Source organism: Lacerta agilis, chromosome 3 (assembly GCF_009819535.1).
Source record: "Lacerta agilis isolate rLacAgi1 chromosome 3, rLacAgi1.pri, whole genome shotgun sequence".
Taxonomy (NCBI): domain Eukaryota; kingdom Metazoa; phylum Chordata; class Lepidosauria; order Squamata; family Lacertidae; genus Lacerta; species Lacerta agilis.
In genome coordinates, this window is record NC_046314.1 from 47,384,100 (window position 1) to 47,398,346 (window position 14,247).

A 14,247-nucleotide genomic window follows, 5' to 3' on the forward strand; every position below is an offset into this window, starting at 1 on the left:
CAGCGCTCAGCCACGGGGCCTGGCAGCGAGTCACCTCGCTCCAGCTTTGCAACGCCCCACCCACCTGGCACAGCCAGTCAGATACTAAGGTGCTGCCGCCACCGTCCATGTGCACTGGGTGCACCGGAGGAGAAGGCCCTGCACCACCCCCAGCATGACCAACCTCAACCCGCTGCTCCAAACAGGCAGCCAGAGAGGAAGAATAAACATAAGGAGCCCCACCACGCGGCCCTGGTCTGGTCTGGTCCGGGCTGCAGAGCCTGGTGCGCAAAGCTGTGCTCCACATGACTTTTCTGCAGCTCCATCCCGCGCGCAACACGGTTTTCGCCCAGGGTGTGCACAGAGGTCGCCTGGTGCTTGCCTTTCCCTGGTGCATATGCTAAAGACAGCCCTAATAAGAAAAGCTCTCAGATACAATACAGTTAAAATATGGGTTAAACAACAGTGTAGATGAGCACTTAGTCTTTAAGGTTCCACAGTACTCTTTGTTGTTTTTGCTGCTATGGACTAACACAACTACTTCTCTAGAAATAGCTTCCAGAGCTTCTTTATGTGCATGCTATCATTGGATCTCATTTTGCTGATGAGCTTAATTTTAATGAATTTTGTTAATGGCTTCTATATTTAGCAGTCAAGTACAATATATTTGAAACCCTTTGACTTTGTGAAAAATTGCTCCCTGACTTCTTTAGCAATTAGCTCCTTTTTATTGTGATATTGCAAGTGTTCTGAATGTTGCAAGACCTGTTTGGATAGTGCATTTTGATGATTGAACTGAAAACATGTTATGGGAAAGGGAGGCAACTAGCTGATGTTGGGGCCTCTTTGGAAATGTTATGCTTATAGTAAATTATAAATAGAATTCTTAGGGAAAATAACTTTTCACAATATATGTAACTAAGAAAAAGTAGGTGGTTCATTCTTATCCTTAATACAATCTAATCTGTTACAAACATGCACACGAAAGCTCATACCAAGAACAAACTTAGTTGGTCTCTAAGGTGCTACTGGAAGGAATTTTTTTATTTTTTGTTTTGTTTTGACACTTCTTTCCTCTTATACAGGGGTAGGCAACCTAAGGTCCGGGGGCCGGATGCGGCCCAATCGCCTTGTAAATCCGGCCCGCGGATGGTCCAGGAATCAGCATTTTTTTACATGAGTAGAATGTGTGTTTTTATTTAAAATGCATTTCTGGGTTATTTGTGGGACATATAAATTCATTCATTTCCCCCCCCCAAAAAAAATAGTCCGGCCCACCACATGGTCTGAGGGATGGTGGACCAGCCCATGGCTAAAAAAGGTTGCTGACCCCTGCTCTTATACAATCTTAACTACCATATTTTTCGCTCCATAGGGCGCGCCGGACCATAGGGCGCACCTCGTTTTTAGAGGAGGAAACAAGAAAAAAAAATCTGGTTTTCCTCTTCTAAAAGCCCTGTTTTTTTGTGGATCAGCTAAAAGTTTTGCAGCTTTTTTGCAAAGGGAAAAGACCTGGTTTTTTGAGGATCAGCTAAAAGTTTTGCAGTTTTTTTGCAAAGGGAAAAACCCTGTTTTTTAGGATCAGCTAAAATTTTTGCAGCTTTTTTTTTGCAAAGCTCCTTTTGCAAAGGGGGAAAAGCAAAGAGGAAAAGCCCCATTTTTATGGGGTTCAACTCACATTTCTGCAGCTTCTGAAGGAAAGGGAGCCTTTTCTACAGTTTCCAGACAGATAATCTAATCAACCAGTCACATGTCGCTGGGGAAACAAACAACCTCCCTCTGCAGCATATTCAACAATGGAGGGTGGGGCTGAAAGTGAGCCGGGACTCTTATCTCTCTCCCGATCTCTTGCTGATCAGCTGCTGAGCGGGTCCTTTCAACACTCCCTTTTCTCTTTGTAAAATAAAAAGCATGATCCACTTTTGGCCCCTGGGCAATTCAGCTCCAGGGACCACCATTCGCTCCATAAGACGCACAGATATTTCCCCTTACTTTTTAGGAGGAAAAAAGTGCGTCTTATGGAGCAAAAAATACGGTACTCACACCATCCAGCATTGCAGATGGTTCTTTGAAAAACACAGGATGCTTTAAAACAGTGGTGTCCAAACTTATTTCAAAGAGGGCCAGTTTGGATGAAGTGAAGGGCCGTGGGTTGGAGTTGTTGACCTTTTTTGGGTTGGAGTTGTTGAGGTTTTTTAGGATTTCACCCCAGGAAATAAACTACCACGGGGGCCGGATTAAACCGGGCCGGCAAGCCAGATTACGCCCCCAAAAACAATGGCTTTGCATCAAGACCTGGAAGTCTGCATTCTCGGGGGGTGGGTGGGTTGTTTTTTGTTTTGCTTCACTGTGAAAGGAGACAAGCAAAACCAATTAATATGATTCTGCTGTTGACAGGGTGGATTTCATTTAAATCATGATTTAAATCACAATTTAATTCACTAGTCAGTAAGACTTGATTTAAATCATTTTTTTTAAACAGAAACTCATTCTTGCTGGTATCATCTTAATATTTACAACCAGAGGAAGGTTTCATTTTTGGAATAATAATTTTCAGAGTAGTTTTTACAGTTATATCAAAAATTACTGATTTGGTTATACTATTAGAAATACATAGACAGATAATTATGAAATTATTGTGAGGTTTAATAAATTAACTGTTTATATTTGGACAACTTTTCTGCTGTACTTTATTGGAAGGAGAAAAATAATAAATCCCTTAATAACAATTTAAACAATTTATTTAACTGAAATAATAACAACATAGCATTTGTATCCATAGCATTTGTATCCATGTTTGTTAAGTGATGTGGTTAAACAATTAAAAAAAACCAGACTGAGTTTTAGCACACATGAAAAACTTAAAACACATCCTTATTTCCTGATGAATAGCCTTTGGACTGTAATGTAACTTAAATAGAAAACTATCTTTAGTAAGATTTTTCCTCCAAAAGCATTTTATTTTAAAAATCCAATTTAAATAAGAAAAAAATCTGATTTAAATTTTAAAAATCTGATTTTTTAAATAAAAAACGTTGAATTTTATCCACCCTGCTTGTTGATGTTTCTTATATTTACACCCCACTTATCCTTCCATCTTTAATTTAGCAGAGGCCCCTTCTGGTATAGGGAGAGAATAGATCCCTGATTGCCCCTGTAATTGCCACATCACCTGTACTGGAGGGCACACCCAGAGTAATTTTTCAGGGTGACAGGACTGTAGTGGGGTGGGGCAATGCAAAAATAGTCTCTACTTCTGTTTCTGTGAATGTCAGGGTCCCAGCTATACTGTACTCAAAAGTGGGAGGTGGGGGACTTAGAGGTGGCTAAAACTCTGCTTTCAGAGTAAATTTAACCATGTGACAAGTGGAGTATTTTTATCCATACACTGAGATAAGATTTTTAATACTAACAATGCTTGAGCATTAATAATTTTATTGTTCACATATTCTAAACTCCAGCAATGTTTGCCATTTCAGTATAGGCATTAAAAAATAACATCAGAAGATAATGTACCTCAAAAATAATACTTTTAAAATAAGTCAGCTTTTTGTGTCAATTATTCTGTGAAAAGCATTTAGTTTTACATTAAAGTGTCTGAAAGTATTTTTCATTACTTTGGAGCTGCGACTTCTAAAATAGAGAATATTTAGATAAGTGAAATTTTAATTCCATCATCAATAAATATATCATTGCAGTCTTGTTAAATTGGACTCCAGAAAAAGCTTTCTTAATAAGCAGTGTGCCGAGTTAATTCAGATTGCCAACATATTTCTTTATAAGGCCCTATTGTTGTCCTCTAAAGGAACTTAGGTTTCATTTTGGAGAGATTTGATTTACAATGTTCAGCTCAGCTTGGTATAAAATACTAATAGTTGAAGTCTGGAAAGACCTCTTCCCTAATACCTTGGAGAACTTCTGTCAATGGCAGTAGACAATTCAGGGGTCAAAAACCCTTCAGTTAAGAGAAGAGCTAATGTACTTGCACTTACTCATCTTGGAGAAGCATGCATTTGCTCAAGGGCAATACAAACCAAGTACTGAACATGACCAGCAAGATGTTACCTTTCTATTTAAAACATTGAGAACTTTGAAAACCTAACCATTTAATGCAAATCCAGTGATTTTCACAAAAATAGGGAAAGACAAACGACACAAATTTTGGATGCATTTGAAAGGGAAAGAAAACAAGCAGACAGTATGGTAAGGAACAGTAGATAATCATTAGACTTGGTTATTTTTCACCATGTCTGTGTTAAATTTGACCATCTTACAGTACTTGTCATATATATACTATAATAATTTTTTTTGAAACATTGTGCAAATTTTCTTCGTCTTATTAACATTTAGACCATTCATGGTTTTTAATGGGGAAATACAGTTTGGCTTGCATGAGCTAGGTTGACAACTTCATATGTTTTATAATTTTTAATTGACTGGAAAGTGGTTTTTAAAACTCAGTAACAGAACTATTACATTGTTCAACCCCAATTCTGAATTACAACCACAGCCTTCTTTTTTAATTATGAGAAGAGATTGTATCAAGATAATTGCAAAATTGCAAAACCTATAGGAATGCAGAAAGTGCAGTCAGTAACATTGACTGCATTTCCAATAACATATGTCTTGATTTGAATCCAGAATAAGGCGAGGCATTTTACTAAAAAATCCCCCCCCCAAAAAAAATCTGTCTTGAAAACAGGGGATTTTAGTCAAGATTGTTCAGCAAAAAAGGTTTTCTTTCAGTTTTTCTGATATTACAACTGCTGGGATTTCATGCCTTTATACACAAACCATCTGTATCGCTATTCTCTTTAGTGGACTATGCAGTTAAAATGTGTGCAATACTTCAATACAGCATTGTGTTAATATCAATATTCTCACAGTATAGTTTTAAAATATTGTTTGTACCTATGAGAGTGTAGTGTAGTGTGGTTGGGAGAAAATTGTCTTCTAAACTCTCATTTCAATTAACTATATCTTGCTGTGGTTTCAAATGTATTGGTATTTTATGTACATTTATGTGAAGCAGCTAAATAACTTGTATCATATATAAACATCCAACGCAGGAACAAACAGGCTGTGCCCCAGGTGCGGGCTGCTTAAATGGGCAAGGGGCGGATCCAAGGGAATCCCACCATTGGCTCCATTGGCTCTGCCCCCTGGCACATCCCACCTCCCAGTTTGCATCCCCATTCGTCAAAGCAGGGTGCAGGCTAAGATTCGGCTCCTGATAGGTGGTGGGGGCTTATGCCCCCTCCGCCTATCAGGAGAGCACTGCCATTTGAATTCCACCATTGGGGCCCCAGTGAAGCTTCTTCCTTCCAGCAGTGCTGCTGTACCAAGAGAGGTGAGCAGACTTGCTGTGGTTTCAAATGTATTATATATATATATATATATATATATATATATATATATATATATATATATATATATATATATATATATATATAGTGAAGCAGCTAAATAACTTGTATCAGTATACAAACATTCTACTGAAACAAGGCAGTAGGAAATGTGACTACTTGCACCCCCCTGTCCATCAACCCTACTTTTAATTGTACACCTGGAATGCTAATGAGAACTAATTTATGTGAAATATTTGTTTACATATTTTAAAAGTGCTTGCAATACCTGCTGTGATAATTAAGGACTTAGGGTATGTATTGAAGTCTCCCTCTCTAATTCTCTGTAATAAGTTTCTATCTTTTGGGGAGTTGCTTTTAGAAAAATACCTGTTTCCTTAATCATTATTTTTCAGGTGTCTCAATCTGTGACTCATGTTCTTAAGTGGATGCTAACTGCGTCTGTGTACTGAATGGAACATATCAGTCAGCTTGGGCAGTTTTTTCTTTATGAGATTCTCTTGGAAGGAATTCAAAAAGGCAGCTAAGCAGTGGGAGGATCAGGGTTAATAGATGTGTATTGCATTAATGCACACATGACTGCAACTTACAAATCCTTCTCTGCTTGCTGTTCTGAAAAAAGCAAAACTGAACTAACATCACAATGGTAAGACAACTACCGGTAATACTTTTAATGTCTATATTGTTTCTGGACTTGATATTATCTTTTTCTGAGTTTAGCCATAAAGCCTATCCTGTGTAACATTTTTTTTGGGGGGGGGGGAATTGTCATTGGTTCTGTTTTATAAAACTACAACAGAAGTAGAATGAAGAATTTGCTTTGGGGAACATGTTTTGCTGTTTTGTGTATAGAAGATGGAAATCAGGCATATCTTCCCAACCTTGCTTACTGTACTGTGTTCTGTAGTGTTTTCTAATCACTTGAATAAACATGAAGAATTTCATTTCACTTTCATAACTTCCTCTTTCCATTGTCTGGATGGCACAACAAATAAACTTGGGCTTCATCTTGGAAATAAGTCACATTGAGCAAAATTTGTCTTTCTTCTGATAGAGGAGGGTTAGTCATTTAGAATATTTTTTATTGATGAAACAATGTGCCTAAATTATTTTGCTTTTTCTGATAAATTATGAGAACTGTAGCTTTGAACTGTGGCTAAATGTAGGAATATGTTCAGTTTTATGGTGGTTAAGCTATGATTTCTGAAGGAAATAACAAGTAGTACTGGCATTCTCATCTAATTTCATTCTGGAGCTCAGTGTTGTCCCTCCTCCTGATTCCTTGCTAAAGCCAGTCTTAACACCAAGGTACATGTTTAAAGCAAAATCAAAACACAGCCATATTTTTAAAAGAAGCCTAAGAAATGGTCATATGCAAGATTTTGCTTTCTTAGCTGAGATTTTGTGGGGAAGTGTTTTATAAGTAAAACCTGAGAAATGTTTAGGTGAGTCTGCAAACACAAACTAGATCAGTATAGCTGTTTAAAAAGTTTGAATACCATGGTGCATTATGGAACATAGTTGGGTTTTTTTGTTGTTGTTTTTTGAAATAAAGACCAATCATTTTTGTTTCTGTGATTTCTCTCTTCTTCCCCAATTAAGCTCTGTCTTGAGAAAGAGAGAGAGAGATGAAGTGAATAAACTCTCTTTGTTGGCTATGTTAGGGAAGAAAAATCAAACTTATTTATGTTTCTCTTCATTAGAACAGTGTTTTTCAACCACTGTTCCGCGGCACACTAGTGTGCCGCGAGATGTTGCCTGGTGTGCCGTGGGAAAAATTGAAAAATTCAAGAGAATTACTTTATATATAGTCAATATAGGCACAGAGTTAAATTTTTTAACATTTTCTAATGGTGGTGTGCCTCGTGATTTTTTTCATGAAACAAGTGTGCCTTTGCCCAAAAAAGGTTGAAAAACACTGCATTAGAATATACTTATGTTAACATGTTTACAATGCAAATACAAGCAAAAATATGACTTTGACCCAATCCAACTTATTTGTCATAGTGCAGACAAAAGGATCCCCAAAAGGCAAAACAGAGCCTGTTGGGGATCCTGTTTTATCTCGTTTGCCTCGCCAACACATACACACACCAGGGGAAGAGAGAATTCTGTTGACCTCAAATATTGATCCCCTCTATCCTCCCTTTCTGACCAAGAAACATATAGAAGCATACTCAAAGAATTTGCTGAGCACTCAGGTTCTTCAGGTACTCTGGTTGCCTCGTTTATGTTCTGTATTCAGCGTATCCTTGAAAACAAGTACAAAAATGTACTAGTTCACACACAAAAATTAGCTTGCCTCCCATTTATATCCTAAAAGAAAACACAATAACCCACTTACGTAATTATTTGCTTCCTTGCTCTTGGGAGGCTATTATTATTCATCACAAGTAACCAGGTAAGTAGCTACCTTATTTTCAAGCCTGAACATATAGCTGATAATGAATTATTGCACATAGTGAAGAAGATTGTGACACTCCTTTAGTCAAAATAAGTGATAATGACTGGTAAGCTTCTTTACAACAGATGATTCCATAAAGCAATTTCTAGAACTGTGGGCAACAGTTGTGCTCTAGAAACCAAGTTAGCATCTTTTCTGCATTTTTAATGCAGTTCCTCATTATTATTAAACTCTGTATATCTGGGATGAGCGGACCTTAGGCTTGTTAGAGCCATTTCATTTTTCATTAGAACCCTAAGATCTGCCAGTCAAGGTATACAGAAGGCAGCTTGAGCACTGAACTTGCTTTGGAAGTGAACTCAATGCATTTCAGAAACACATACTTTCATTTCACCTGTATTTAGCTAAGGAAAATCCTGTTTTTCTGGTTTAGAGGGAAACTGAGTGTTCACAGTACTGATTGGCTGGTCCTTGTGTCATCAATGAAGCAACTGCAACTGTATGTGCAGCACTGATTGGCCAGCACTTGTGTCAGTCACAAAGCCATTCACCTCTCTGTTGGAGCAGTTGTAAAGGACTTGTGCACACCAGAGTTTAATGGAGATTTATCTCTTGCTTTTTGGTGAGGTGGGTTTTCCTCAACTAGATTTGATTTTGCCAGTCAGCAGATACAGTAATATGATAAGAGAAGAAAATCCAACATAAAGTTTCCGTTACTGAACCATATGGGCCTTTTCTTTCTTATTTTCATGCATGGTGTGAGGTTTAACTGGGTGCCATCTATTATCACACCCCCTACTTTAATTTTGTTTCCATCAGCCCTAAGCAAAGAATGTTGCCTGCCCACCAATTGTTGTTGTTGAAGGCATGTTTGTGGTAATTTTGGATTTTATTTTTAAACCATTCTTTTTGCAGATAAAGGCTATTGCATAAAATAGCTATATTTAAAAAATTGCCCTGCTTGCAGCAATACACACAAATTTTTGACTGCTTTTTGAGCAAATCTGAAATATTGGAAACATTCTGTTTAGCTCTGTACTGGCACCTTTAAAAAAAACAAGCCAACACATACATACCCATACTCGTGCCCTCAAGGGACCCCTGGTTTTCAGAACTTATGGTGGGTGAGAAAGCATTAATTGAGGGGAGAAAAACACATTGTATTGCACAAACAATGAGGGAGATTGTAGAAAAACCCAACTGAAGTGGAGCCCAAGAACATTATACATCAGTTCATTCCACTGTAGCTCTGTTGTTAGCTTCTACCATTTCTCCTTATTAAAACTGGTTTCTTTGTCTTACAAAAACAACAACTTTGTCACTCCATCCTTGCTTTACTCAAATCTGTTATTGTTTAAAACCACTTTTTTAACTTCAGAGGCACTCCACTTTACTCAAACATTTGCTATTGTTTTGAGTACAAGCTCTTACTGTATCATTTGAATGATACAGTAACACTATCAATATAGGGCGCATGTGCAAAGGGGATTGCAGAATAGGAGAGGCGCAGTGGAATGGAAATGTGGGGTTGTCTGCATGCAAGGAAGTTGAAAAAATAGGAAGGAGGTAGAAAAAAGGAGCAACAATCATAATTAGGGTGCAAATGGGATTGCAAAAGAATAATAGGAGGCATGGGAATGAGGTTGAAGATTAAAGCAGGGGCATGAAAGGGTTTAGAGTATAGGCTTAGGTGGTGGCTGCATAATTGGACAGTAGGTGAAAATGGTGCTTAGAAGTTGCAGTGTGGGAGGAGAAAGATGCAGGTTACCATGGGGGTTGTGCAAGTGGGATTGCACCAAAGGAGGAGGAGGAGCCATAGACATCGGGTGCAGGTGAAAATGGACGTAAAGAAGGGCTGAAGGATAGAAGAGAGAAATGGCTTCAGAAATGGGGTTTGGAAGGGGCAGTGAGCTCTAGTCATTGCATGGGTTGGGAAAGGGAAGCTTTAGGGCAGCCCTTCTCAACCTTTGGTCCCCAGATGTTGTTGGACTATAGCTCCCATCATCCCTGAGCACTGGTCCCACTAGCTAGGGATGATGGGAGTTGTAGCCCAACAACATCTGGGGATACAAGGTTTAGAAAGGGCAGAATCACAGTGGGATTGATGAGCACAGTAAGCAAGGTGGAACCCTTAGTTTAGAAATACAGTATTTACTTTCTCATACTGTGTAAAAGTTAGGCTTATCTGAAGGCAAATAACCATGTTGCCCTGTGGTTCTGAATGAATCACTCATCTGGATATTTTCCAAATTTGGAACAATGATTCATAAAGATAACCCTTAGCCCCTGCTATGATTTGGATCAGAATCCCTACTTCACCATTTACATTCTGAGAAAAGCTCCCATAGTGAATAGCAGGCATGGGCAATTACAACTGTGACTGTGGTAGAGGCCTCCTCATCCCACACCAAGGTTCTGCTCTGACTCCCCACTTCATTCATTAAAAAAAAATGTTATGCAAGGACAAACTGCATGGCAAGTCATGTGAGTAATTCCTTTGTCTATATCAGGAATGATAAAATGATTTGATTACATGCAATGCAAAAGCATCACAAAATCCACCCCCACTCTCAACAGAGCCTGACTGGAAAGAGAAAAATAAAGATCAGATCAGCACATCTTGCAGAGGTACAACAGGTAATCTTTTCTGCAGAAGACGACTCTGGACTTATAGAAAGCTTTATTTCTCATACCCATACTAGAAGTTTGTGATGCATATACTGTATCTATAAAACATTAATACACAAAGGTCAGGGTTGATATTAGCCAGAGGCATCCACTCTTCCCCTGCCCTGAATAGAACTACTCAGAGTAGAGCTATTGAAATTAATGGACCTAACTTAGTCATGTACTTTTCAGTGGATCTATTCTGATTAACACTTAGAATACCACCCATAGTCTTTTAGGACTCTGTTGCTTTCACTGTGCAGACTAAAACAGAAACACAGAAAGTTTTGTTACTTAATGTTTTAATAGCTGTTTGTTATACATTATTATGTTAGTAACAAAGCTGAGGAATGTGAAAGTGACATAACACAATCTGTCTAAAAAGCTAAGCATTTTTAACTTAAATCAGTGTTTAAATTTGATTGGATTGTGTCGTTTTAAAAAAGTCTGTTTTCATGACATTAATCTGCCCTGCCCTGCAGCTGACAGATTCTCCAAACTATATTTCATCACGTATCAGGAACAACGGCAAATATTCCGTGCCTTTTTTTTTTGCTGTGGCCCTAAGGCTTGTAAATGGCCCTGGCTGACATCGAGTTCACTTGTCATTCATAAGTGAAGGCAATTAGCACTGTCAAGAGATGAGCTGGGGGCAGAATTCATTGACGGGTACCCAGTTAATAAACCATGTTTGTTCCCCAATCCTTCAGAAGGATCTCCTCCTTAATTTTCAAAACAAATTTATAGTCTTTAAAGCTGCAGAAATAAGCACATGGACCTTGCCTAGTGAAATCTGAGAAATGGAAGGAGTTCCTTGCCTCTCCTTATAACAGTAGAATTATAAACAAACTAATTACTCTGCCTCTACACAGGTCACGGAATTTAGCTCCATCTTGCAAAGTACTTAGATTTCTGTTTAAGCTTAAAGTTCATTGCAGATAGCAAGTTACAGAAAGAGAAGAGAAGAGAAGCAGAGTGAAGTGAACTAGGTGAACTATGACTGGAAGTTTGTCTTGTACTGTTGGTCAATAAGAAGTGCTTAGGAAATCCCACTGGGCAAGAGTAGTGAACCTGTGGCCCTTGATACTACAACTTCCATCATTCCTGGCTGCTAGCCATGCTGGCTGGTGTTGATGGGAGACTGAGTCCAACATTATCTGGATGGCCACAGCTTTCATTTACTGAAGGGACAGCCCAAGGGGAACATAATCTAGAGCAGAGCTTTCCAAACTGTGTCATGACATGTTAGTGTGTCAGCTACAGTTTGTAGGAGTGTCATGCGAATGCTCCTCCTTGGGCTGGAAAGGGGTTGGTTTAACTTCCAGTTTGCTAGTAAAACTGAATTACTGTGTCATGTCTAAAAAGTGTGTCACCAACATGAAAAGTTTGGAAAGCTCTGATCTAGAGTATAAACCCATGCAGTGTAATATGAAAACAGACTTAAAGGCACCGTTAACCAGCATCTGTAACAGTACAATCCACCCTACAACTACTGTATATTCCGGCGTATAAGACTACTTTTTAATCCAGGAAAATCTTCTCAAAAGTCGGGGGTCGTTTTATATGCCGGGTGGAGAATCTGCGGTCGACTATATCTCAAACTCTATATTTTAACTGGAAAAGTTGGGGGTCGTCTTATACGCCCAGTTGTCTTATACACCGGAAAATACAAAGGCAAGGTTGGGTTTTAGCTTCCTTTTCTCTGAGCTGATTGTGTGGGGGTTGTCTAATTATTTTAACCAGTTAGGAGGCATGCTGTTTAATCTAGACTTTTGAAAAAAGTACCCTTGGTAGAGCTTCCCACTTATTTTGATTTAGTGGGAGTGGCTCCACCTTTCTGAATTTACATCTCCTACCTGTATCTTAGTTACTGAATAGCAATGACCATTGACTGACATTGTGATCAATTAAGCCAGCAGAACTTGCATTTTGTTTCAAAAGCAATCCAGCAGGTATAAGAACACTGCCTTCCTGTGCTGTTGAGTTTGTTTTGCAATGCTCATTTTGCATTTTAGACAAATGAACCTAAAAGCTTTCTGGTATATACATTTAATGCATATGTACAAATAATTTATTTGCTAGTGGCTCTTCTGTCTTCCCCTGTGTATAAATGAAACAGTAAAGTAAGTAATTTTGGGGACGGAGTGAGGGGAAGTGGAAACGTTTGTTCAATTAGAACATAGCATTCATACCAGACTTCATTTGAAATTGGTGCTTTGAGTCTTGCTTTATAAATAAGGCAACTTCAGACATGGCATGTTGGCACTGATTTTTTGTTTGTTTGTTTTAAATCCAACAAGAGCTCTTGGCTTTTCACATCAAAGTTTGTCGGTTTTGCTTGAGGCAGCTTTTTGTCCTGAATAGATGGAAATAGGCTGGGCAGAAAAGCACTTCAGATTGCTCAGACTTGTGCAGGGCAATCAGCACAGTGGAAATATCTTCGCATTTCATGGGCATTTGTTGTGTTTGTTGGCATCCTTCCCTTTTCACCTCTAGAAAATTCTGCCTGTTTCCTTGGCACCTCTGAGCAATCTGCTTTCTCTGCCTTTACGCTTTCCTCTGCCTTTACTTAGGCTGGAGGCCCTCATGAAATGATGGCGCACCCTTCCTCCTGCTGCCAGTGGTTAATTTTTAAAAGGAGACACGCACTCTCTTATTACACGAGATGCGCTGGAAACAGGTTTTTCGGGGCTGAGTTACCAGGGGATAAAATGTCTTCCACTACACTTAGGTTGATTTCTGAGGGCGTGTGGGTTCTCTTTATCTCCCAAAAGATGCTGGGGCTCAGATGTGCCTGGAAGCCGCGTCCTTTGACTTGGGAGCTTCTCTGTCCTGCTGCCGCTGTTACTTGGTGGTGGCTCATGAGACCTGCGCTCTGATACACGTCCCAGATTCCTCTACCCGCTGTAGGCCTGACCTGGATGAAGGAGACACGAGGGAAACCTCTCTTTTTGACGCCCTTCCTTTCCCGGGCGCCGAGGTCCCACGTGGCTCCTCCTTCCGTGTGCCGTCTTCAGCGTCCTCAGCGCGGACCCTATGGGCGGTGACCGGAACTCCGCCGCCCTACCTGAGGCGCCCGTGCCAGGGAGAGAGCAGCTGCTGTTGGCGCTGCAGGCGGAGGCGGACACCGTTCGGGCGGGCGTGGCAGGCAGGCAGGCTCTGGCATTCAGACAGTTGGCGCCTCCGCAGGAGCCGGCTTTGGCGCTCTCCTCTCGAGAGCTACCCGCGCCGACTAAACGGGAAGCTGCTCTGAGGTGGCCGGCGAGCTCCGGACTGAAGCTGCCGAAGGAGGAGCGCGAGCGAGCGGTCATTGGCTAGTGAGTACAAAGCAGACCCAGCGCGATTTATCGATGGGCCGAGAAGGGCGGGAAATGGACCTCGCCGCGAAATTCCTGCGGGCCAGAGAGGAGCCTTATCTCCCCAGTCTTGCCGGGGGGTGGGGTGGGGGAAACGACAAACGCTTCCTTGCTTCTCAGGCGGCAAGGATGCCCTAGCCGTAGACCTGGAGGGAGCAAGAGCTAGCTGGTTGGAAACCGCGCACCTGGGGCCGAAGTCCGCTTTCGCTCAATCACGGCAGCCCTTGAAGCCGGCCGTTGTTTGGCAGGGACCTCAATTGCGAGCCCAGGGCCCCGCTACCCTCGTGCCATCCAGATGCTTTTTTTAGGTGAGCACGCGGAAAGAACTGGAGATGGACCCTCGTTCTCTCTAAGAAGTTGGCCGCATGGCGTCTTGTTGGGCTGTAGAGTTTTAACGCTTCCATCCTTTCGCAACACAATATTGGATTGTTGCCAAATAGCACAGGATTATCGATGTACGCTGAAAGGATGGGGG

General features: G+C 40.4%; 2 protein-coding genes across 2 annotated transcripts in view; one reads left to right on the top strand and one right to left on the bottom strand.

The window, feature by feature from the left end:
- Positions 1 to 14,247, top strand: part of CRYBG1 (crystallin beta-gamma domain containing 1) — an 89,122-nt gene that overhangs the window by 32,838 nt on the left and 42,037 nt on the right.
- The window catches only part of RTN4IP1 (reticulon 4 interacting protein 1), a 60,298-nt gene continuing 60,199 nt past the window's right edge, over positions 14,149 to 14,247 (bottom strand). The window contains exon 10 of the mRNA XM_033143526.1: positions 14,149 to 14,232. Within this exon, the coding sequence (XP_032999417.1) occupies positions 14,164 to 14,232 (69 nt within the window). The 3' untranslated portion in view covers positions 14,149 to 14,163. The remainder of the gene's footprint in view (positions 14,233 to 14,247) is intronic.